The 25,984-nt window shown below is 38.6% G+C and overlaps 1 protein-coding gene across 1 annotated transcript in view; it reads right to left on the minus strand.

Annotated features, from left to right (window-relative positions):
- The window catches only part of DPYD (dihydropyrimidine dehydrogenase), a 369,255-nt gene that overhangs the window by 50,170 nt on the left and 293,101 nt on the right, over positions 1-25,984 (minus strand). The window contains exon 19 of the mRNA XM_014939498.1: positions 17,452-17,594. Coding sequence (XP_014794984.1) covers positions 17,452-17,594 — 143 coding nt within the window. The remainder of the gene's footprint in view (positions 1-17,451; positions 17,595-25,984) is intronic.

Below are 25,984 nucleotides of genomic sequence, written 5' to 3' on the forward strand. Positions count from 1 at the left end.
CTCTGGGAACAGGCATGCTTCCTCTCCCTTGCGAAGCTAAACGTTGAGCCCCTTCTTCCGCTGGTACCTGATTTTCTGGGTGTGAAGAGCAGTCCAGTTTCACCTGAAACGTTTAGATAGAAAGTAGCTTTTTCTTCTCTGGGAGAGACAGGCCCTGGGAGCAACCCATGGGACAGAGTGAGGTCCAGATCACAATAAGCTGCTAGCTGTCCTGCTGACAAGTGCTGTCCTGCTGTCTTGCTTGTGTTTGTCTCTAGCCTTGGACCAGAACTTGGGCTAGAAGAGAAAGGTGCTACATTTTTTTCTACTTAGGAAGGCAATGTATATTATTCATACTGCACTAATATAAAGGGAGAAAATTTTGCCCAATCTTGGTTTTACTGCATTGCCTGGCTCTGCACTGGCAGTAGAATTGCTACAATTTCATTTTTAACATCTGACCTTCTCCCCTCTCCCCCAGATCCAGACTCCAATGATTGCCCATTACGCCCCAAAAGAGACAAGCAGGCCAACATGCTATGTAGCATCAATTATATTGTGTGCTCAGTATTCTGAAATCTAAAACTCTTCACAGTATAAATTGCAACTGTAGGTTACAATTCTAATCTATACAGACATGCCTGAGATACTAAAAGATACAATGCCTGCTTTGCTGCTGGTAAATCAAACATACACTAAATGATCTCATTGGGGAATGGGAATGCGAAATGAATCACAGGCTAAGGCTCTATGTGAAACTGTTCTGCAAAATGCAATGATGGGAGAGGCATGCAAAGGGGTCTGCTGATGTCTTGCATAAGAAATGACCTGTCTGCTCTATTACTAAATAAACATAAATCCTCAGCCTAACTTTGTCAAAGGATCTAGAGCCATTACAAATCTTAATTGAGGACCTGGAGTACATTGGCAGGAGATTATTATTGTGTAAAAAGAATTTTACGGGTTACTATATTGTTATTAATCACTGACATCAATCTGAAACTTTTAATTTACGTATTTTGAAGAAAAAGTTCATTACTGGTGACAGGTACTACCACATCAGTTATAAAACATTGTAAATGCCTTTGCTTTTAGCAGAATCTTTACACAACAGAGAGATGCCAATTTCTGAAGTCTTTACCGAGCCAAATCCCCTGGACCATTTACTGAGAGCTCTGTCTATGTAAGACCTTTTAGGTTTTGTCCATAGTCTACATTTCTAGGAGCAACAAGAAAAATACCGAGGCATTCAATTTTATTTTTGTTTTGTTGTCTACAAAATTGGATGCGGTTCCTGTCCAAACTTTGGCATATCCTGGGGGACTGTGTGAAAGACCTGTGCTATCCGTGCAGAACCCAGACAAGGCGGCTGAGGCATTTCCAGCCAGATCACCCACTAAAGCAATTCCTGTCCAGAGTTGTCCTAGCATTTTCCCATTAGAGGATGCTGCAGAGAAAAAAATATTTTCTGCAACACTAGAAAGAGGAAACAATGTACTCCAGGCATTACTCTGTCCACTCTCTCTTACCCTACCACCTTCAGTTTTTACATAAACTCATTATTATTATATGGAGAAATCCCAGCTAAACAGGTGATGGTGGGGAAGATGGTGCCAAAAATGGATCCCAGTCTCCACCTGCATTCTTTCTATTCCATCAATAGCAGGGATTTCAGCAGAATTGGCAGAGGAGATGCAGATCTAGAAATGTTTGTATCAGTTTTTCCCCACACTACTTTCAACTAACAAGAGGTAGTGTATCTATAATCTCATACACTGCTAGTTCACTGCAAAAGGCTGGAGCAGCTCAGAGAATCTAGCCTGTTTAATAACGTGTTGCTTTGTAAGATGTGTAAGTATTCTTGGTGTGAGTAGAGCTGTGAGAAAAAGAACATTGCAATGTCTGGCAGCAGTCATGCTCCTCTTTGAAACTGTCTCAAAGGACTATTAAAACCCTTTGTCAACAATGAATTTGTGGTAGGAGACAATTGCTTGGAGAAAATTTTAATTTTTACAACCCTTCAAAATATGTTTCACTTTTCAGAACATGGGTGTAAAAGAATTGTCATTTTTATGAAAACAAAAGTAACATTAAGGAAGCAGATGGGTGGCAGTGATACAGTCTTGAGGGAAGAAGATTGATGGGTATATATTTGTATACACAAACGCAAATCACATTGCTTGACTGTTCTACCGTATTAGTTTCCATTTGTTGTAGCTGTACAACATCAAAGCAGCGATGTCCCCATATACTGCATTTAGTGGTAATGTAACGGACTACCAAAAAAAAATAATAAAAAAATCAAAGTAAGAGTTTCTAAGTAGTTTCCTGGCAATTGAGACAGCAGGCTCTTTCATCTGTGCTGTAACTGTGGCAGCGCATTGATTTAAACTCCTTCTGAGATCTCAAATGCTTTTATATTCTTAGGTCTCGCTGGTTGCTTTCTTTTTGCTTTTTCCCCCCCTTCAAATGATAAAATTCTAGCATTTAACAGAATGCCATCTTGCTTCCCCAGAAGACGGAGACTTATTTCAGCTTTGGTTCTAAACTGCATAGGATCTCTAAATAAAATAGCTCTCAAAATGCCATCCGATTAGGAAATTGGCCTTTGACTTCACAGTTTCTAATATTCTTACCATAGCAAGGGAATAAACAACTATTATTCCTCTGAGATACCTCTGAGAGGTTTTACAATGGATTAACAATTTTGCTTTTCCATTAATTTTGTTGACTTTGAAATATTTTTACTGATATATCCAAATGGTAAGCAGAAGATTTAATGTTTTGATTTTTGTATTATAATATATTTTCAATTTTAGTATTATTTATCAGCTTCTTATAGAAGCTTTCTTTTTCTATTAAAAATTCTTCCTGATAAGTATTGAAGATATAAATCCACCTTCCTGTTAGAGAAACATTTATGAATGACTCTAAGCTGTTTTTCAATGTATGGTTGAGGCTACTGTTGTTTTGATTAGTGTCTATTGATTAAGATTCTGGTGGAAAAAGACTGAAGTTGTAAATGAATGCAAGGTGCTTCAGGAAGGATTCTATTTGTGCCCATATGTGTATCTATATGAATCGACAGCCTTATGAAAATTAATTTTATTGTAGTGGGCAAAAGCATGATTATAATCTGGGTAAGGCATGCATATAATTTAAATTTTATTCTCTAAAGCAACTAGGAAAAATTTACTCAACTAAAGGGAGATCTTTCTGGGCCATGCAATCTATATGCTGCATATAGCTCTTGCCTATGACAATGAAAATGTATGTTTTCTAGCCCCTGTACAATGATTTAGATGTGCCCAGGTCTACAAACTAAAAAGCAGCATTGGTTGTCTGACACAGCACTCATAATAATGTAGCAAGAGCTGCAATGTGAGAGTAAGCAGATAAAAATCTACTCTGAGAGAGTCTTCTGTGCTTACAGTCTCCAGGATACCAATGTCTCTGGAAGGGCTGCCTGTATACCAATGTTTCCTCCTCCTCATGTTCAACACTGACTTACCAGTACATTAAATGCATAGCCTAAATTATCCTTTCTATCAGCAATTATTACTTTTGTGAGAGGGTGTAGGATTAAGAACATTATGGGAAGGGGATTATTAGACAATGTGGTGCACTCTGGAAAAAAAAAAAAAAAGATTCTTTCAAAGAACAAATTTGTAAGTAAGAAAAAGCTTCCCAAATATTGATACAGTACAGATGGAATGATTTGATTCATTCACATTAGCTGCTTAAATGACTCTAGAGATATAGGTTAGCAGATGGGATGTTACTTAACAAGGCTTCAGATACTGGATCATGATGCAAAACTGGTTTGGATGATAGCTGATAGCCTTTTTAGAACTAAAAAACTACTATTTGTTACAACGTCTGTTACGGCTTTCAGAAAGGAGTTAGAAGGACTCAAATATTACATATGTGAATTGTCTGAATTGTGGGAAAAACCCCACATAATCTTTTTTTTTGCTGAGTCCTACATTTGAAGTCCTAATAAGCCGAGGGCTTACTAATGACATTTGAGTGGCAACACGCAGAAGAACAATTCAAAGATGCTAACAACTCCAGGCTCTGCACAGTAGGCAACCATCCACATAGGACTTAGGAAATCTATATAAAAAAATGACTGGATGGTTCAATGCTATGTGGGTGTCAGTAATGAAGTACTTCAGTAATTTTGTTGTACCTCAAGTAAGTTCATCAGACAAGCTTGAGGTAAAGTGTCATTCTAATAAGAAGTATAGGCTAACATCAGTAAATAACGGAGCCCAAAATGAGTTAAAAGGGAGAAGGTCTCCAGCCCATCTTATGGGATAAGAGCTCTATCTCTTGTACAGCTTGGATCCTCTACAATAGGACAACATTAATGCTGACGTGGTGTTGAGCAGAGCTGAACTGACATTTAGGGAGCATTGAGGCAGAGACCACAGGTAAGGAAATAAGGATGCAGCAGATGGGCAGCAAGAAGAGCCACAGAGCTTGTGTTGAAGCCACAGCAGCCTCCTGATACAGGCTGTCATGAAAAGCCTCCACAGCACCACTACCGGCACAGAGTCCCCAACGTACCCGATTTTGGGGAGTGAAAGACCTTTTTCATGTATTGAACTCCAGCAACCTTGTGCAACTGTGAGTGTCCAACAATGAAGAAGGAGAAAGAGTATAGAATCCATTAGCCACTTATCAGACGAGGGCACAGCAGGGGATAAGAGCACTCCAAGGGATCCTTTAGGAATGTTATCCGACGCATTAATTCCTAGCCTACTCAAATGTATTTTTCCTCCCCTTAAGTTCTTTGCCAATTAATGTATCTTTGATCTAAATAGCTAAACTGGGTCTTTGGGAGCGGGAAACTGGTACTTATCAAGGGACCCTGAACGATGCAATTTTGTATCCCGTGTCTTTGAGAGGGAAAATGCAGAAGAAATCAAGAATTTTCAGAAGGCTCCCTGAGGTAATTGTGGGTTTGTTTTTTTTTTTCTCCCTGTCAACCACCCCTAGAGGAATGGTTATATTTCCTTATCTCACTAAAGCATTCTGTCAGTTCTTGGAACTACAAAGTGGACCTTTATGCAGTAGGTGGGCACACATACTGATAAAAGTGCTGATCATGATCATCTTTCCTAAGAAAACAAATGTGATTCCACATGCCTTGAGCATTGAGGAGTGTGGGAAACAGCCTCATAATCAGCCATCTATAGCAAATTGTAGCATTGTACTGTAGATCTACAAAATGAAAGATATCTTTGAAAGCAGATGAGCTAACTCCCCTGTGTAAACAGTCCAATCACATATAGAGGCTCTACAACTATCTTTAAACATATGTTGAATATCACTTCATATTTCATTTATTAACACCCAAAGGTCTCGCCTCTCTCTTACAAGAACTGTTGTGGAAAATGAAATCCTTCAGTTCTCCCAGCAGTTCTGCAGCTGCTGGTACAGCATCAGGAGCTGTGCTACGTAGATGTAGATTTACTTGACCCATTTCCACAAGGTGTATCCTCCAGCTCCTCCAAAGACATTTCTAAAGCAGATACCAGTTAAATTGCTCAGATTTGGTGTTTTGATATTAAAAGTCATCAAGTAACATAACACAGTTAGTCAGAAGTTAGCAGTGTTTTTAAGATTTTGTCTCTGAGAGCTAACCAACAGTAACACCATCCTCTCTGCACTGAAGCTGGTCCGTTATTCCATTTTTGGAAAGACATATTTGTCAGAACTGAATGTGGTTCTAGGAAAGCACGCTTTGCAGAAAAAAAACTGTGTTCTGAAAAACGTGTGGAAAAGAGTTTCAGAATTACCAGTATGTGCTGTTTGACAACATGGAATGCAACGGCTCCGTTTAACTTGAAAATGTCTGTTTTGCAATCCAAGTTAATTGGAATGAAAAGGTCAAAACTAAAATATGTTGCAAAATGACTGAAACAACTATTTGATTCACCCAAATATTTTTTTTCCTTTAAATGTGTTAATTCCACACGTTTTTAGAATTTTGATTATCAGCTTAAACTGGAAAACTTTTCTATCCTTAAACTTCCCTGTGACAGAATAACTATTTGCCAATCACTGGTAATACTCAGGTTCATTAATACATAACAGATCCAGGGTAAAGCTTCAGCATTCTTCATCCCAGGACACTGAATCAGACACAGTAGGGACTTGAACCCAGATCTATTTTGATTAAATGAAATTTGTCAATGAAAAACAGTTTCCTCAAATAAGTTTTCTACAAACTCTAATGAGAACCATCTACTGAGGGACATCCTCCTGTGACTAGAATTTTGAAAGCTGCAGACCTCTCAAAATCAAACAGAAAAGCAATTTTTCCATTTTGGAACCTCCGTTCAGTCCTGCAATGATTAACCCCTCATCCTTGTGAGTCTTTCCCTCTAGTAGTCTCACATTTTATTTCAGCTAAAATTACTTTCATCCTTTATCAGCTTGCCTGTATGAATTTGTGCAGCAGCTGCTGTGTCCATTGAAGAGTGAGATTCATGTGAATAAAATAGTTCTGACCCTCTGAGTCCTTCGTGTCTGAGATAAAAACCCACTTCCACGTTTCCTTAGGGATTGTTTTACCTATCTCTGTACAAATAATAAATATCAGCAAGAAAAGCAGCGACATAACTCTCTGCCAATTAATGTATCTTTGATCTAAATAGCTAAACTGGGTCTTTGGGAGTGGGAAACTGGTACTTATCAAGGGACCCTGAACGATGCAATTTTGTATCCCGTGTCTTTGAGAGGGAAAATGCAGAAGAAATCAAGAATTTTCAGAAGGCTCCCTGAGGTAATTGTGGGTTTGTTTTTTTTTTTCTCCCTGTCAACCACCCCTAGAGGAATGGTTATATTTCCTTATCTCACTAAAGCATTCTGTCAGTTCTTGGAACTACAAAGTGGACCTTTATGCAGTAGGTGGGCACACATACTGATAAAAGTGCTGATCATGATCATCTTTCCTAAGAAAACAAATGTGATTCCACATGCCTTGAGCATTGAGGAGTGTGGGAAACAGCCTCATAATCAGCCATCTATAGCAAATTGTAGCATTGTACTGTAGATCTACAAAATGAAAGATATCTTTGAAAGCAGATGAGCTAACTCCCCTGTGTAAACAGTCCAATCACATATAGAGGCTCTACAACTATCTTTAAACATATGTTGAATATCACTTCATATTTCATTTATTAACACCCAAAGGTCTCGCCTCTCTCTTACAAGAACTGTTGTGGAAAATGAAATCCTTCAGTTCTCCCAGCAGTTCTGCAGCTGCTGGTACAGCATCAGGAGCTGTGCTACGTAGATGTAGATTTACTTGACCCATTTCCACAAGGTGTATCCTCCAGCTCCTCCAAAGACATTTCTAAAGCAGATACCAGTTAAATTGCTCAGATTTGGTGTTTTGATATTAAAAGTCATCAAGTAACATAACACAGTTAGTCAGAAGTTAGCAGTGTTTTTAAGATTTTGTCTCTGAGAGCTAACCAACAGTAACACCATCCTCTCTGCACTGAAGCTGGTCCGTTATTCCATTTTTGGAAAGACATATTTGTCAGAACTGAATGTGGTTCTAGGAAAGCACGCTTTGCAGAAAAAAAACTGTGTTCTGAAAAACGTGTGGAAAAGAGTTTCAGAATTACCAGTATGTGCTGTTTGACAACATGGAATGCAACGGCTCCGTTTAACTTGAAAATGTCTGTTTTGCAATCCAAGTTAATTGGAATGAAAAGGTCAAAACTAAAATATGTTGCAAAATGACTGAAACAACTATTTGATTCACCCAAATATTTTTTTTCCTTTAAATGTGTTAATTCCACACGTTTTTAGAATTTTGATTATCAGCTTAAACTGGAAAACTTTTCTATCCTTAAACTTCCCTGTGACAGAATAACTATTTGCCAATCACTGGTAATACTCAGGTTCATTAATACATAACAGATCCAGGGTAAAGCTTCAGCATTCTTCATCCCAGGACACTGAATCAGACACAGTAGGGACTTGAACCCAGATCTATTTTGATTAAATGAAATTTGTCAATGAAAAACAGTTTCCTCAAATAAGTTTTCTACAAACTCTAATGAGAACCATCTACTGAGGGACATCCTCCTGTGACTAGAATTTTGAAAGCTGCAGACCTCTCAAAATCAAACAGAAAAGCAATTTTTCCATTTTGGAACCTCCGTTCAGTCCTGCAATGATTAACCCCTCATCCTTGTGAGTCTTTCCCTCTAGTAGTCTCACATTTTATTTCAGCTAAAATTACTTTCATCCTTTATCAGCTTGCCTGTATGAATTTGTGCAGCAGCTGCTGTGTCCATTGAAGAGTGAGATTCATGTGAATAAAATAGTTCTGGCCCTCTGAGTCCTTCGTGTCTGAGATAAAAACCCACTTCCACGTTTCCTTAGGGATTGTTTTACCTATCTCTGTACAAATAATAAATATCAGCAAGAAAAGCAGCGACATAACTCAGATATTGAAGAAAGTTAAGCCCTTTCTTAAACATTCTGCCAGCTTCAGAAAAATGGTTTCTCTGTTTTTTTCTTTCATTCAAATTGCATGGATAAAAGGACCTCTTGCCAGCCAGATCAAGCTGTGTCAGGGGGCTTGTGTTGTAGGAGAAAAAAAAAAAAACTTCAAAAAGGCAGAAAAAAGATTTTTCTACCACTGGGAAAACCAGCAGATTGGTCACCAAACTCCAGCTATCCCTGCACCAAGCCCAAGCCCAGCTGCACAGCAGTACCCACTTGTGCCGACATTGGCTCCAGGACCGTGGTGCCCTGAGCACAGCCTCCTCCACCGCCCGCTCTCCCTTTCTTCCTGTCACTGCCAGCTGCAGTCTCCGACTGAAAGAGCAGCAGAGACACTATGATACAAAAAGGAACATTTCTTACATGCGTATTTTCTTTGTATGACCAACAACATTTCCTAGAAAAACTTCTCTGACAGCAAAGCTTTGCAAGCCTGAGTGTCTTACGTTTCCCCTTTTTGGAAAACAAGTCCCCTGCAGTTACAATATGTATAATTTAAAACAAAATACAGGAAATTCCCTGAGTAATTATTTGAGATGACAGTAATAAAAAAAGAAACTCAGCATTTTCCACTGTGCTTATTTTCCCTTCTATTTGTATTTTCAATATCCAACAAGGAGCTGGGTACACTTTCAGATTCAATTTCCAGTCACCTCCACGCTGGTACACGAGGGGAACTCTGTCTACAACAGCGCTCGCTTTGTGTCTGAAAGCAACCTGAGCCGAGTAAAACATCTTGCCCATAATTTCTTCAACATTTAACTGAGCCTCTTTTGAAGAGCCATCTCCATGTTGCTTTTACCTTTAAAATTTTAAACAAAACTCACTTAATGCCAATTCACACCCCGTGGATTTATCCACAGGGAAGACAGCTCTGTGCTTGTTCATATAAGACAGTGGCAGGACGAACCTACATCAGTAGTGTGAATCCACATTAAAAATAGGTGCAACAGTACTGGGGTTTGGAAAGAGCAGCAGTATTGTGGATCCTTGGGAGAGACAGAGAGAGCATGCTGCAAAGCAATTATTCTTTACATCTCCTCAGCCCTTAAAGTCCCTATGTCACCTATGTCTTTTCCCAGAGAAGCAGAGTAGACACCTGGACAGAAGGGGAAAGAAAGAAGGCTTGGTGTCCCCAGGTATAAGAGCAGAGAACAAATCCTCTGCAGGGGCTGGGAGTGACTGGTATAGGACAGCATTTGAGCTGACGCTCAATTGAGACCTAATTGTTATTAAATAATTATTACCATTCAGTGATAGTTAAACCTACTTTGCATGAGAATCCATTATAAGAATGACAAATAGCAGTTGTTATGGAATGAGCTTGAATTCATTCTAACAAATTTATGAAATAACAATCCTATCTATGCAGACCTCATTTACTAGCTGGTGAAATGAGCAGAAATTAAGGAAAGCTAATAGATAAATCCCCTAAGCAGCTCCAAATAAAATGTAAAACTACTGCAAACTGCAGAAAATAAAAGGCAGCATTAGCTTAGAGTTTATTCCATAACTTACAATGTGCTGATTTGAATAGGGCAACTTCTCATTAAAAGCGGCAAGATAATAAAAGTGAAAATCAACAATGAAAACCTGTTTTAACCTGGTATTTTTTTCTACTATAACCAAAAAACTTTCTAGATAGTTTTTGTTTCACAAATTCTGATTTCTATTAAAAGGAAATCTCACAGAAAATTCTCACTATCAATTAGCAATTTCCATCCCAAGTATCTGTAATGGAGCAAGTATGGAAGTCCTCTAATGACCTTTTTTTTCTATTAGCAAAGAAAGACAGACAGTTAAGAACAGGTTGAGCTTCTGCAATTAGCACTGAGCTAGGAAAAAAGCAGAAAATAATGAAAAGTTTATCAGAAGCAATCTCTTGAGTATCTCTGCCCCAACTCTTCTCTCTCTTTCACATTCGTTTTTCTTTTGATTTTATGTCGACATGTTCAAACAGCACTTTGTTCCCTCTTTTGTTTCTGCGTGTACTGTAAATTTCAGCTCTGCAGAGAAGGGCCACTCCATTCAGCGCTGCGTCCATTGAACACTTTTTTAAGCGTGCAGCTCTGTGAGCAGTGGAGCTAATGATACCTGGCTTCCAGCAGCTCTGTGTCTCCTGGTTGGGTTCTCTGATGTCTAATAAAGTGTGACTGCCAATTAAAGCCTTTCCTGTGGCTGACACAGTCCTAACGGTGCTGTCCCATGTGGATTCTCAGAGGTCTAATAAAGGTGAGCTCATAGTGCGCTCGCACTTACAGTGAAGGATTGCAGGTAAGGTCTCTCCTCTGCCTGACTTTTTTGTTTTCTCAAAACTTGTTATAGCAAAATACTTTCTATCTTCCAGCAAATTTCAGTGAAAACAGCTACAAAGCTCAAATGTGACTGAGAATACTCAAAAGGACATACAAACACATATCGAGTTTCTTTGGGAATACAGATAAAACCTGCTATTTCTACATGAGACTACATTTATCTCAATCAAAGGACTTAGATCTGAAAAGTAGTTTTGCCTTAAGTGGTATTTTTTCCTTATAGTTGTTAGTGGATGTAAAGAGCCACCTCTTGAATCTCAACTCCTACCATTTCGGTGGCCTGCCACTGCGTCCAGCAATCTGTTCTTTACTCATCAATTTAATTTGTGAGAGAAGAATTAGCTCCAACATCTTAACTTCTCTGTATCATGGATAGCTTTGTACAGAAAGCTTTTGTTCTTCTACCCTGAGTCACAGCCTGCGTTAGAAACTTCAGGGTGTCCAGCTGGTGCCAAGGAGTGCCTGTTCTTGGGCTTATCGGCCCATGGAGCGCTCTCTGACTGGCACAACGCAAAGTCTTCAGCCTCTGTTCCCCTCATGCACTGGTGTAAGGACAGGATGGGGCAGAGGAAAGGTGGGCTGTTGGTGAGTCCAAGCTGGAGAAGCCCAGCCTTGCTTTGCCACACCAGTGGCACCCTGTGGTTGTTTAAGAGTTGCAGCCACTGACCTGACTTCATTCTCCTCGCACACAGCTGAGATTAGACACAAGGAAACCCGGCCCTTTTTCTGCATTCAAAATCACTGCTATTCATTGCACAACAAAATATTTTTTTCCCAATTGTAATCAGTATAAACTTAACCCAGAATTGTAAAACACCACCTCCCTGCTCTGTCACTCCCATGATTTCAATCTCTTTTAGTTTTTCACTCTCCATAATGGCATAAACAATCATTCCTGGATGAGAACTTTTTTGCCTCATCTAGTCCTCACTTAACTCAAGTATCAGTGTCTTCACTGACCCAAACAAACTCTGAGACAGGCTTAAAAGAACACTAATTCCAGCTCTCTACTTTGCAGTTCTGTAGCCGTAAGAAAACACAGAGAAATTACATCATGGATCTTAATGAAAATTGAAAAAAATAAAATGGGTAAAAATATGATAAATTATTATAGCATACATTTACTTCATGGTTTTTGTTTGTTTGTTTTTTTAATTGGGGTGGAGAAAACGGTAGCACCTAAACTTTAAGATATGGCATAATGTTTATGAAATAGTATTCTTTTCCCCTGTCATTTCAGTGATTATATTTTCAGAGCCTTGCTTTTTTTTTTTTTTTTTTTTTTTTTTTTTTTTTTTTTTTTCTGATACACAGGGCATTTTATACCATGTAGAAGGGTTCCTCACAGGGTTTCACATTTGCACAAATACAATAACAATGCTCTCTCATAGTTCAAGTCCCACTATTTTGTGATGGAAAAGCTTGTTTATTCACACACAAAGGGCCATCCTGCTGTTATAAAAATCCCTCAACTAAATGCTTCTGCAAAAAGCCTGCTGAAGAAAAAATAATAATCAAACTGTCTTGAATCCCTTGGGACTCTGGGTCCAAAGAGGTACCAACAAGAATGCTCCTTGAAAACGTTACAAAAACCCCATGTCGTCTCATACAAACAACTACGTTCTGTGTTGGAAGGAGATTTTCTCTTGCAGAGGCCAAAACCATCCTTATTGCTTTCCTACCACGGGCTCTCATGCTGCCAGAACTGTTTTGTTCTTCCTCACATCCCTGAGGTCTCACACACAACTGGTGCAGGACAGGAGAGAAGGCCATGGGCAGATCCAGCATCATGGTGGCTCTGCCTGTGAGGTGGAGTATATTCCCTCCTTATTCCCTTGCCTGAGAGATGAGGAGGGTGATGGCGCAAGGTCTGGAGGCAGCAGGTGTGCATGGGCTGAATATGACACAGTGGAGACAAGAGCAGAGTCCATAGGAACAGGACTTCAAGGTTCTCCATCCCATCCACGGAAAGTGGGAGGCAGAGATGGGTGAAGGGGGATCTCGGGGCAAAGCTGCAGACTGCCCTGGTGGGAAACAGCATTATATGGGTGGATTTTAAATTGTTGCTATGTAGAGAGCCTTATAGGCATCCATGATGGAGCAATGGGGCACATGTGTAACCTCCATACTTCGTAAGAAAAGAAATTTGTTTGAAAAGGAACCCATATTCTTTACACCTTAATGGCTAATATTCAAGAATAACAAAAGTGTTCCATACCAGAATATAATGTTAAGAGACACTACCATGAAACAAGTATACTTCAGAAACTACCCCTTTGTTCTACCTTTTTTTTCCCTTACATCTGCTAGAAATAATGACTACAGAATCTCTTTCAGCAAAAGGTCATTTATGTCAATGGACAGAACACGGAGGATCAGATCACCTGCGGTAATTGCAAATTAATGCTCTGCTGCTAATGCATTAACTACACAATATTGATCTACAATTGAATCATACAGGCTACTGTGAAGTGATTTTTACTTTAATATTTTTATGCTTTTATTGCTTTTTCCATAATGCATTTTCTCTTTTCACTGGAATTTTCTATAATTGTCTCCATTTTTAATTTCCTACAGCGAGATGACTTTGAAAAATGGGTGTCTCTTTCAAAGCCTTGCAAAAATCTAACAAACCATCAATGTGACATGGTAAATCACATACATGATGCAAAAGATGAAAAAAAAAATCCGATATACATCTTGTTTTGATAAATTGGGGCTTTAAAAAAAGCTTACTTAAATTAAAAAAAATAATTCAGCTTCACTGCAAGCTGGTAGAAATGAACTGCACCTCAGAAAGATGCAGTTAGAGATTTCTAGCATTTTTGCTATGCAATGAATTCAGGATTATCTCCACCAATAAAGTTGTTATTTTTTTAATTTCATGCCTTTACTGAAAAGGGATTGGTGGACTTGGGGTATGTTACAAAAAAGTACAGTGGCTGAAACGTTTCAGCATTTTTAATGAAAAATTAAAAAACAAGAGGGGTCCTTTTGTAACTGTTTCTGAAGTCCATAAAGTGGAAGAATGTTCTGTTAAATTGCTGTATAAAATTTTAATCCCAGCTACTACTTATCTCAATGGTTCAGTTTGTTTTCCATACCTGCTGCAAAACTTTCTTACACATAAACTTTTTGTCAGTAATGACACTAAGATGTTCCCTCCATCTTTTATAGGAAGGGATAGAACACACTTTGAATACTGAAACTCTCTCCCCAAACCATTCCTTAACATACCTGCTTAATAGCACTTGAGGTGGTTATAGCATATATTAAAATATGGTTTATCACCTGACTTCTGACTTGCATTCCTGTGTATGATGATTTCGGAAATGGAAAATAAATCCCCACATTTTAAAAATAAAAGCAATTGGAAAAAATAATGGAGATCTGGATTGTAGGGGAAATAGCTACAGAGGAAAACCTGATCTTGCTTTTAATGGAGATACATTTATTATTCATAAATGTCTTCTCTAAGAGATACGCCACATGGCAATTAAATCAACTCACACAAAGCCTTCGTATTATCTTAGCCCATAAACATCTGATGGCAAAGAAGTCACAGGACTCTCATCTAGGCAAACGAAGGAAAGCCCAGTGCCCACAGAAGTGCTGCTCTCCCAGGCTCTGTAGCTGGGCTCTGTGGATGGGTCAGTACAACCTGTGCTGCTTAGTTGTATCAGACCACTTTTAACGTTGGATAAACTGACATTCTCTACCCTTCTTCTGAAATACTGCTAATGAGGAAACATCCACACACTATTCTGTGTAACACGGCAGAGACAGCAGTGGCAGAACCCACTCCCAGGTTTTGAGACCGCTGCTCGTTTGGCACAGCTGAGAACACAGCTCGCTCCAGCACTTCCAAAGCCTGGGCTGCTTGCCTTCTGCCTCTGGATCAGTCATAAGGTGTCCTTGTGGAAATGTGAAATAAGATCACAAAATGTGCAGTATTGTGTCAGTCCAAGTATCAGCTCAGCACCATCTCCAAAGCAGATGCTTAAGACAAGGCTATGGCACGCATGTATAATTCCACCAGTATAGTCCCAGCTTCAACTTACTTAACTCGAGGACTTGCTATGTATATTCACTAGATCGATTTTTTTGATGCTATCTCCAAATTCTGTACTTGCTCTGTATTTTGGTACTGAGAAAGCAGAAGTGAACCACCAAGGCTGTTATGATAAGCAACAGAGATTTTGACTGTTGGAGGAACATTTTGGGCAGTTGGTACCAAGGACTTGTGAGAGAGACTGGGATTCTGAGGAAAGTATACTAGCCAGCTATTCGTACGACCTTGTTAAGAAGGAAAACAACAGCAATGTTTCTCATAATCCTAATCACGTTCCAAAGATGACCTATGAAGGTAAGACTGTCTTCTTCTGTCTATCACAACATATCTTGCCTGAGCAGCAAATAAAACTTTCAGTCTAGTCCCAGTCAAGTGTATTTCTTGTGAGACTGCCCACAGAGATTGCTTGTTTCTCTCTCCCTTTCATTCGCCTTTCCCAAGATGAGGGAAAGAGTTATGGCCTGCACTAACAATCTTATGTGAAGTTTACTAAGGGCTTATTTTTAAATAAATGTAATTGAACTAGTTCAGATCCTTACCTACACAGCAGCTTTAGAATCCATTTATCTCAGATTAGTTTAAATGACTTCCCTGCTTTAGAGAAACAGAAATAAGCCACTCAAACTGAGGATAGGTTTGATCCAGAGGAGTTTCAGATCAGTTCTAGAGATGATTTAAAAGCCTAAGGACAAGAAATTATTTTTTTCCAACATCTCTGGTCAGAATCTCTTGGAAAGAGATATTGTTCTATGCAGGGAAGAAGATCAGTATAGATCCAAGTCACTTCTGGAAGCCAGTTCCAGAGAACTTGATTATTACTAAAAAGAAAACAATATTTAACATTTTGTAAATCCAATATTCTTTCTCTTGAATACTGAATGGGATGTCTGCATTAAATTATATTTCAGAATTTCCCATTACCACTGGGGCAAAATAACACAAAAGAAAAGAAATAATAAAAAATAAGCAGCTACACAGACTATATAAAGGAAAAGTGCATAAATGACATTAAAAAACTTCATTTTTAGTCATCCAGAAACAGATACAGCATTTGTAGAACAGAAAATCATTCCACTCTGTGTAGTTCAGATCACGTAACATTGTTGCAGACAAAGCCAAAAGCTGCAGCTCTATTAGCAATAACAAATGAAATGCATCTATAGCACTTAAAAAATTCCCTTGCCAATCCTACTGTTTTTTAGACAAATGCTGCTCTGTAATTTGTACCTTTACTTAGTATTTATATGGAAGAAGCTCTCAGACCATTGTGTAAGAAAGGTAGATCTCTTGTCTGTTCATCGGAAAAAAAAAAAAAGTTTGAAGCATTTTAATACAAACTAAAAAAAAATAGGAAATGGTATTAGTAAACCTAAAGAACATAGTAAATGTATAAAAAAGCAGTAGCCTGCTGCTTCAGCTCCCGGAGATACTAACTTTGCCGTGCATTAAAATACCCAACAAAATCAAACTATTGCGTTGGTCTACTATTTTTTTTTTCTGAAACATAGCAAATAAATGACTAATCTCAGCAGTCACCTTAGCTGGTCAGAAAGGATGGTCACATTGAATGTAATTTTAATGTCAAAGTGAATTGTGAGAATGAAACCACTCCAGTCATCCCACAGAGTGACATAAAGCTGATATCCACAGTATCCACAACTGCTGTTGTCTATGATCGGAACTACAGATAAAGGGGCTGAGTATCTACCAGAATGTAACAATAATATATAATATTATATATAATATATATATTATTATATAACCACCACCTGCTCCTTATCAGCCATCTAATGTATATGTTGCAATGGTGCCCTGACATGCCTAGTAGAGCAGGTGAGAGGCTAATTTCTATCCAATTTCCTGGTGCCCATAACAACAGACCTCCACGGCTTCCTTTCATGACAGGACTAACTAACCATGCCAGTCCGGGCAGGACCTCAAAACAGCCCTTCAGACAATGTAAACAGCCTCAACTACTATGTGCACTCCAACACCTCACTCCAGTTGCATTGGGCTGCAACGCCAGCATCATATGCAGGAGGTACAGCTCTGCACCTCCTGTTCCAATAAACATCCTTAAGGGACACAGATGCCTGGATAAACAAGTTACTTTAAACTGGCTCCCAGTAGGACCAAAGTAGTATGCTTTGAAATCCCTCTCCCCTTGGAAAGGCTCTTTCCAGAAGACAAAAACTGAGAATAAAGGAAGATCAGACAGCTCAGATTTAATTCTGTGTCAACCTTGTTTGTATGACAAAGGAGAGATGTTTAAAGTTTAAATCCTATAGATTAGAGAAAAAAAAAGTGATAACATACTCATGGCTAGCCTTTTCCCAGATTAGTATTGTGACACCTAAAGTTGTCTTTTGGCAACTTCTTCTCCTCCTCCATCTGAAATTACCGTCTCTTATCAAGAAATATGAAGCTAAAAACATGAAAATTCCTTTCAGTGGTATAAACCCCCCACTATTCTAATATTTGAAAGGAAGAATCATTATGCTTTTAATTATAGTTATTTTAATTTTAATCTTTTAAAGAAAGAAAAGGTACCTGTAAAACAGAAGCCCCGCTGTGCAGAAACTGGAGCCCACTTTCAGCAGAGTCGATGCCGCCAGTTGCTAAGATGGGAAATCCTGGGAGAGCACGGGCTATGGCAGACACTGCGCGGAGGGCGATGGGCCTAATGGCATTTCCTACAGAAAATCAGAACATTTCGTAAGCAACATCCAAACACACCCTCACGTCATTTGCACATCCCGCATGGTAGGACCATCAGGAACTAAGACCTAATTGTGAGATGCAGAGGTTATATTAATTTATAAATTGACATCAAGTAGGTTTCAAGCTGCATCAATACTTGTGAAGTATTATGAATCTGGCTGAAATCAAGACAATCACAGAAACATTTGGATAAACATTGCAAAGCTGGCTCCAACACTTTAGCTGATATCAAAACAAAGACTAACAATGTCTGAGACAGAAAGCAATACTTTACCATGCAGTACACTGTAGAAAAAGAGATCTATGTTTCTACATAAAGAATCAGGTTGACTTTTTGAACGAGATGTTGTCCAAGTAAGACAGAACATCTCATTTATTTATGTCTGAGTAAAAATTGTTTAAAAGCACCGTTTCACTGCGCTTGACATTTCTTATATTATTTAATATGTTTCCCCTTTGGATGTTTGTAGATGTGGATAATCCTTTAAGGAAGCCCCCTTTAACTATTAGAACGATAGTCAGAAACTCAAAAGAAAAAAGTAGATTCATTTATAATTGTATCTCCAAGACTGTAACTTGCATTTTCAAATGGTATATAGAAGTTGAGTCAGACAACTCCCTGCTACATGTAGAGGAATTATGATTAAAGTCTCAATACACCCTGTCTGCAATGCATCTGCTTTGGCTACATCCTATTGATGGTATGCAAATATTTAAAATACGCATAAAGATGCTGCTCATTAAATGATGGATGGCATAGACAGCTGACACTTTCAGTAATTTTTTAGGCTAATTCAGATTTCTCTAGATAACTCTCATATTCTTAAAATTTCTACTTAATTTAGAGAACCTTTAGGATAATTTTATGTTAGCACTGGACAACTTCACAGTAGTGTAAGGGAGGGATACATCACTTTCAGAGGAACTGCCTGGCTGTCAACTAGTACTTTTTTTGTTGTTTGGTACTGTATTATTAGGTAACTTGGGGAAATAACACGACATGAAATACTTCTGAACACCCTCCATGGGTGTTTTTATAACCTTTAAAGCTTTGATCTTCTGCAAGATCGAATAATCAAAAGGGAAGAAATAAAAAAAACCAACGCAATGAAGAAAGCAAGAGGAAGAAGAAACTACAATTAGGAATTGTGGGAAAAGAGCTCATGCAGAAACAGTACCCACTGCATCCCACAACTCTGCTCTCCTGCCTGACCAACATCCTCATCTCCTTGAGACAAAATTTCTTCTTCAACCCAAACAAGCTGTTTTGTCATTCTTTCTCCACCCTTTCTGAGACAGAAGTACTGCAGTCTGCTTGCTGGATTTTTAATCTACGAAAGTCTTTAGTAAAGGATAAACTCCTTTTTTCAAGCAGCCCTATCACACTGAGTCCAGCATCTACTCTCCCTCCAGTGTCCATGTGAGTGCTTCCTCTCAGGCAGTTTTACTGGTCTCCATGAAGGACCTACTATTGTCTCCGGATTCTGCTCTCTAGAAAGAGTCTGCCTTGCTTGTGCATCAGCTAAGTCCTCCCCAGTCTAGCTGGAAGGGTCAATGAGGAGAATGATCCCACATAAGTTCCAGTCATAAAACCCACCATGTTTTGCTTTAAATAGGACAGCTGCACTGTCACTTCATCATGGAGCTGTTTTTTCAAGGTAATTTTCCACTACAGAAAACTGAAATTTGCTTTGTCTTAACCATTAAAAATACTGTCTTCAGCTCAGGTTGCCTTTTGCAACATACCACTGCCCCTCACTGCAACCCTGACAGAAAATACTGAATTCACAGCCCATCAATATTAAACACATTCACACCCAAAAGCTCAGCTAAGCAGCATCTGTTGACACCTGCTCTGGATTCAGCACAAAATTATCTTCTTGGGGAATGGCAACTTCTGCTGCCACAGGATAGACACCTCCTCATTATATACTTAATACAACATCTCCTCCTTCTTCAATAGCTGATCTCTGCACCAGAGCAAAACCAGAAGGCTCGCTGTCTGATCAGACAGACTCTTCCACCTGCCATCAAGACACACCAGATGTTCTTCCATGCCCACGTTAGGGATCAGGACTGCTCACAGACTTCGCACAAATACTTCTTGCTAGTTTAACAGAGACTACATAGAAATACAACATTTGCAGCATACGAACTTTAATTTGCATAAATAGACAATCTAACCCAAGATGTGCTATCAGTGTGTTTTGGTGAAAACTAGAGCCTGGTTCATAAAAATTAGAAATCTCACCAAAACCACCTTAAAGAATCTAAGATCACACCAGAACAGATCACAGAAAGGAGCTGGACCTGAACAAGAACTTTCCACTGGACACTAATGACTATTTGCCATCATTTGAGCTAGATAGATTGTAATGAGTTTGAAAGGAATAGAATGACTAAAGAGGATGTCTGTCAAGAGGATGGTACCAGACTCTTCTCAATGGTGCCCAGCAACAGGACAAGGGGCAATGGGCACAAATTGGAACACAGGAAATTCCATCTTAACATGACAATAAATTTCCTTACTTTGAGGGTTCCAGAGCACTGGAACAGGCTGCCCAGAGAGGTGGTAGAGTCTCCTTCTCTGGAGATATTCAAAACCCACCTGGATGCGTTTCTGTGCAACCTGCTCTGAGTGAACGTGCTTTGGCAGGGGGTTGGACTAGATTATCTCCAGGGGCCCCTTCCAACCCCTACCATTCCATGATTCTGTGACTGTTACTGTCCAAAGAGCAAATATAATGACAGAATTGATGGTCCAGTCTCAGAGAAAGACTTGAGACAAAAAACCCAATGGAACCATGCCATTTGCTCTCATGGATTTATTTATAAAGCTTTTCAGAGGTCATACGTGCCAAGACATACACTACACAGCCAAAACCACTGAAAATAATCTCATCAAAAAAACAATAGTTCATAAAATTCTTCAAATATTCAGTGTTTGAAATTGAGGCTGCAGGTAAGCATCAGACTTGCTACATTGCTTTCAGGCACTGACAAAGCTGCTCCAGAATCTCATTGTGATGAGGTAGTTATTTTTCAGAAAGGTGAAAGAATACAGACTCTGGTAACTCTGAAATCATGTGGCTAGAGGGAAATTTCTTCCCAATCTGCATGAGTTGAAAACTGACATCTGCCTTGAGGCATGAAGGTTTATATTCTTTTAACCCCAATGTAACTTTGAGAGTTTGCAGTCAATCAGTTTTAAAGCCTTGTAGACCCTTGACCTTAATGATATCTTGTAGCAAAGAGTTCTACAAGAAAATATTTCCAGAATATAATTGTTCCTTTCTTCAGTCTGATTAAATTAGCCACCTTCTCATTTAAATGACTGTCTCTGTACAATGGTCAGTAGAGGAAAAGGAGCAAATGACAGTTTACTTAAGGTTTCAGCACAATAGGTAATCAGAAAGGCCTTCTTTCAGCCCAAAGAAATCAAGCATATGATTTGATGAAGCCAGGCAGAGATGGCAACGAGACTTAGAATTTATTATGCAAGATAGGTACTTTTTAGTACTAGCTGTACTTGATATTCATAATATGAGTTATTACTTACAGTTGGTGATTAGTAAATTAGTGATAAATTGGTACAATCGCAAAAGTATTCCATTAATCTACAATTCACCCAAATGAATTTAAAAACATTTCAGGAGTGCTTCTGATGAGAGTAAATAAATGGCTCTAATGACAATCAGAGGGTTGACTGAGGTGTCACTATTCATGCCAGCATTTTTTTCTTTAGTCTACAGAATAGGGAACAAGCACATCAGAAGTCATTCTCCCATGCATTTCTTGATCAACAGTTTAGAAGCTTTCTCTTCTGTAATAAAAGCTGCTGGTCTGGAATACAACGTGATTTACTTGTGACAGAGATCCTACTGCTTAATGAAATTGTGAAACAACCTTCCAGATTAAAGCAAAAAAAGAGAAGGAATTCAAACAGTAGCGAAGCCAAGGTATTAAAAAAAAAAAAAAAAGGTGAATAATAAGAACAAAGCAAATGAGGATGGAATTTGACCTAGAGTCTGTATTTTCTTGCATTTTCATATGAGTACCACAGGAAGGTAATAAATTCCATTATACAGATTTGTGGATGTTACCAGACGCTAGATGTGGCTATCATTTACCTTGCTGTAAAATAATGAGATTTAGCAAAGAAAGTCCACTTTTCCAGACATCAACCAGGGGAGTGAGATTTGAAAATGAAAGAGAGACAGAAAAATACCTGGTGGAGATGACATGCTACTCTATGTTGAAAACTACTCTTTCAAGTCTCTCATTAATTATGGAACAAATACTTGCTATTACATAAAGACTTAAGCAATGAAATAATTATATGATGCAAAAGTCTCTGACCTTTTTCTTCCTTTTTAAACCAGTGAGTTTTGGTTTTCTTTCTTTCTTTTTTTTTTTTTTTAAATAAAGCATCAGATTTTTCGTAACTATCAGGGACTGCAGTCAAGGAAACCCAATAGGCAAAATACAACAAGGAGGGGAAGCAGAACATACGTCAGTCAAATGCCTCTCCCTGATTAGCACAGGTAGGCAGGGCTGCCCTTCTCCTCTGAGGATAGCAGACTGATGACAAACTGAAGAAAGGTATTATATGTACTTATCTGTTTGATTGTTTATTTTTCCTTAGGAAGTAAAAATCCTTTACCAGTGCCAGAAGACATATCCATTACTACAACTTTGTAAGTCCTTGGAGTCTCCAGAGTACTTAATCCTGTCAAGAACCACAAATGTTCACTAGACTGGGAATTGAGAGCCAAACTTAATGCCTTCTTCAAGGAGAAGCCTGGCATTAGGCTTCAAGCAACCCAGTAGCTTTGGAAGTTCCTAGCAGAAACAATTCTTGACCCCAGTGATCCACCAATGGGGAAAAACGTGGTTTCAGAAGTCTTGAATACTGGGCTACATTCTCACTAACAATATATTGCACCAGCATGTTAGTTTAAAGTCTTTGACACGTATTTGCCACAGCTCTAAATAGGCCTTTAGGTAAAAATGATTGAGATCCATTAAAAAACAGCCAACAGAATGGAGGTGAATCAATTCAGACTGATAATACTGAGCCTGAATCTTGAAACAGTCTGAATGGTCTTAATCAAACTCTCTATCAACAAAAGAAACAGATTTAAAAGGAAAGCAAACTCTCATACCTTTGGTTAGTAGATGACTTAAAAGCAAATTTTTGTATCTATGGTTACTAGATAGAATAAAAATGAATAAAGTAACATTAATTTTTAATTTGCATTATATTATATTACAGTGCAGTTCTTTACAAATTTAATATCAGATTTAAACCACAGAGCCTAAATACTACAAAGAAAAATTAGCTGATACATTATTTTTGATTAATAAATTACTGATAAAGTCTTTGCTGCTAATAAAAAAAAAAATCTAAGCAACATCATCACTCTCCCTCCCTCTGTAAATACATTCTGGGAAGACAGCTGACATTGTTATCTCCCTGACTGTTAACAGTAATAAAGCTAATGACAAAATAAGCCAATGACAGCAAATACCAGACTTGGGTGAAAAAGCATTACATAAGGGAATTGGGAAAAATCAGGCATTGTAGATGAGCAATCCAACGGAGCGGGAATTAACCATATAAGAAAGTTTGGGGATTAGGAAAAAAAAACCCCAGAAAACATAATTCTTTGCTAAGACTTTTTTTTTGCATAATAGGTATTCTACCTAGTACTGGTGATCAAAGTACTTTATATATATATAATCTGCATTTGCAAACAGTCCAGGGAAATGTGCAGGTTGTACACAATTCATTTGCCTTGCATTCCTTCTGATTGTAATTATTCTATATGTTCTTTCTCTCTGCCACCTGTAGGTGGCCACCATAAGCTACACTTATCAAATAACTCATTAGCTGGGTTTTCAATACTGTCATATCCAGATAATTAGCAATTTATTTAAATAACCAATTTCTGTGGAAATAATTGCCACGGAATGCCCTGAACCTACTTTTTATAAACTATAATAAAAGTGTTAAGATAATCCCTGACATTTGCAAATGCCATTAGTTCACCTTTCCTTTTGATAGTGCTATGGCATTATGTTTAAACAATTACCCGATAACGTGGCAGTTTAATGAAACAGTGTAGCAGGCACATCCTTCAAAATGGCCAGAGAATCCATTTATATGCAGAAGAAAACCCAATGAATAGACATGTTTAGAGAGAAAGACTATCCACAGCTGTTATGAGGTCCCCAAATGGGACACACAATAGTCAGTGCACTAAAAGGAAGTGCCCAAAGAGCAAGTTCAAGACGCACCTCGCCGCAGCTTTAATGGCGCACAGCCCAACACTCCTCACTCAGCTCAGAATCCAGAGAAGTCTCTTTTCACTGCTCTCTATTTCACAGCCTGGTCAGTCCTTCAGTACATTACTACTCACACATTAATAGCAATTTGCCAAAAACACTTACAATAGAGGGTTCTATTTACTCAGGTACCGGCTATTTAAAACCAAAAATCTCAATTATTCACTTACCAAATGGAGCATTCTAGGGAATATTTATTTCTGGAGTGTCTCTACAACAGTTATCCTACATCTTCAAAGCAATGGCTACCTAGAGTTTCATTTTATTGATAATTTATGAAGGGCAATGCACCAACACTACCAAATCAATGCCAAAGGTTCTGCTGACTACAGGGAAGTCAGAACTTTACCTCAAGACTTTAGAATAAAGTTAATGATTCTGCAAATTTGAAACAATTTCTCTCTCTCTCTGCTATTGCTGTGTCTCGAAACCATATTGACTGACTGCAGTCTGCTCGTTTTTGTTCATGTGTCATGACTATCTATGACATTTACAGCCTGATAAATTGATGATGTCTCTGATGATTATTTCCCTCTTCTTTTTTATTTCCAAGCTTACTTCTCATTTGATTCTGTTTGGAATACCTGCTGGTTTGAGTCCAATCTATTTCTGGAAAAAAGTAATCATTTTGCTTCATGTCTTCTCTGAAAAAAAAAATTGTACCAAAATACAAAAAAATGGTGGAACTTTCATAAGCACAGAGAAAAATCAGTGTCCTCTTAAGGATTTATTTTTACAATTTTAGAATTTCTGGTAATGATCATTTATGCTCTTTCAGCTGAAAGTTCATAAAATCACCAGAGTTCACATTCAATATATGTTTAGCAGTCATCGGAGACTTCTCTCAATTAAAAAGGTTAGAATCAGAGAAAGAGACGAGGGAAAAAGTAATTTTTTTTTATCTGTAAATATTATTTATCCAGCAAGAGCTGGGGGAGTTTTCATTCAGATTGAACTTCAGTAAGAAAAATCAAGAGGACAGATACAAATTATTTTGTGATTGCTGCAAGAGCTGGTTACACATTTTCTAACAAAGCACTTCTCCCACTGAAAACTACAGATCCACTAAAAATCAATACTTATGGTTATCTGCACGAGACCCAGCAAAGCATTTTCTATTGCAATTTATCAGGTGTTCATTATTTAGTTTCATTCATGCTTTCCGCTTTGGTTTAGCTGGAAACTGTCTCACATGGTGCTTTACGTGTTCTTTGGTTGGCTTGGAACACCCTTTCTTTTTCCTGGCTGCTTCCCTATGGATCCCCGTCATGACTTAAGAGTCCGAGTCCCCGGGTTCGGCGCGAGGGAGCTGAGCACAGTGTGCTGCTGAAGGAGGTCTGGCACCTTTTGCACTGCCCTCCTCCACTGGGCCAGGACAAAACTTGCCTTTTAGCGAGAGAGTGGTAGTGCTAAGAAAATAAAACAAATATCAAATACATATCAAATATAAAAGTAGTGCTAATAACTGAGGTATGCTCCCAACACAACAAGGAAAAAGATATGTGAATTAGACTAGCATAAAAGCCAAGGGACGGCCCATCTAGGAAATATTGCCCACAGTTACCAGCCAAGACCATTGGGGCCATCACAGAGGGACAAATGAGTTCCTGCCAAATTCTGCTGGGCAATCATTCCCCCCGAAAGATGCGAGTGCTTCACTTCAGCACACGGTAGATCTCACTGCCCATTTATTTTGATGCAGAGACAGATGTGTTTAACTCAAAGTCTAGCAGAAGTGTTTGTGGCTATTTACCTAGAAGCTTACAGATTTGTTCAAAGGCAGGCTTGCTTTGTCAGCCTCAGAAGCAGCACTACCTTTGTTTGAGCTGGTTTTAACCTCCTTAACAACAACAACTGCCATGGTCAACATGACCCTGGTGCCTGAAAGCTGGACGTTCGTGTGTGTCTACGTGTCTGTGCCTGGACTTCAGGCCATACATCATTCTAACCATACAAAGGCAATTTAGTATATCTCAGGTCACACTGGAAGAGCGGTGACTGGCTGCTCAGCAGG

The sequence above is a fragment of the Calidris pugnax genome, unplaced genomic scaffold (assembly GCF_001431845.1).
Source record: "Calidris pugnax isolate Ruff unplaced genomic scaffold, ASM143184v1 scaffold18, whole genome shotgun sequence".
NCBI lineage: Eukaryota > Metazoa > Chordata > Aves > Charadriiformes > Scolopacidae > Calidris > Calidris pugnax.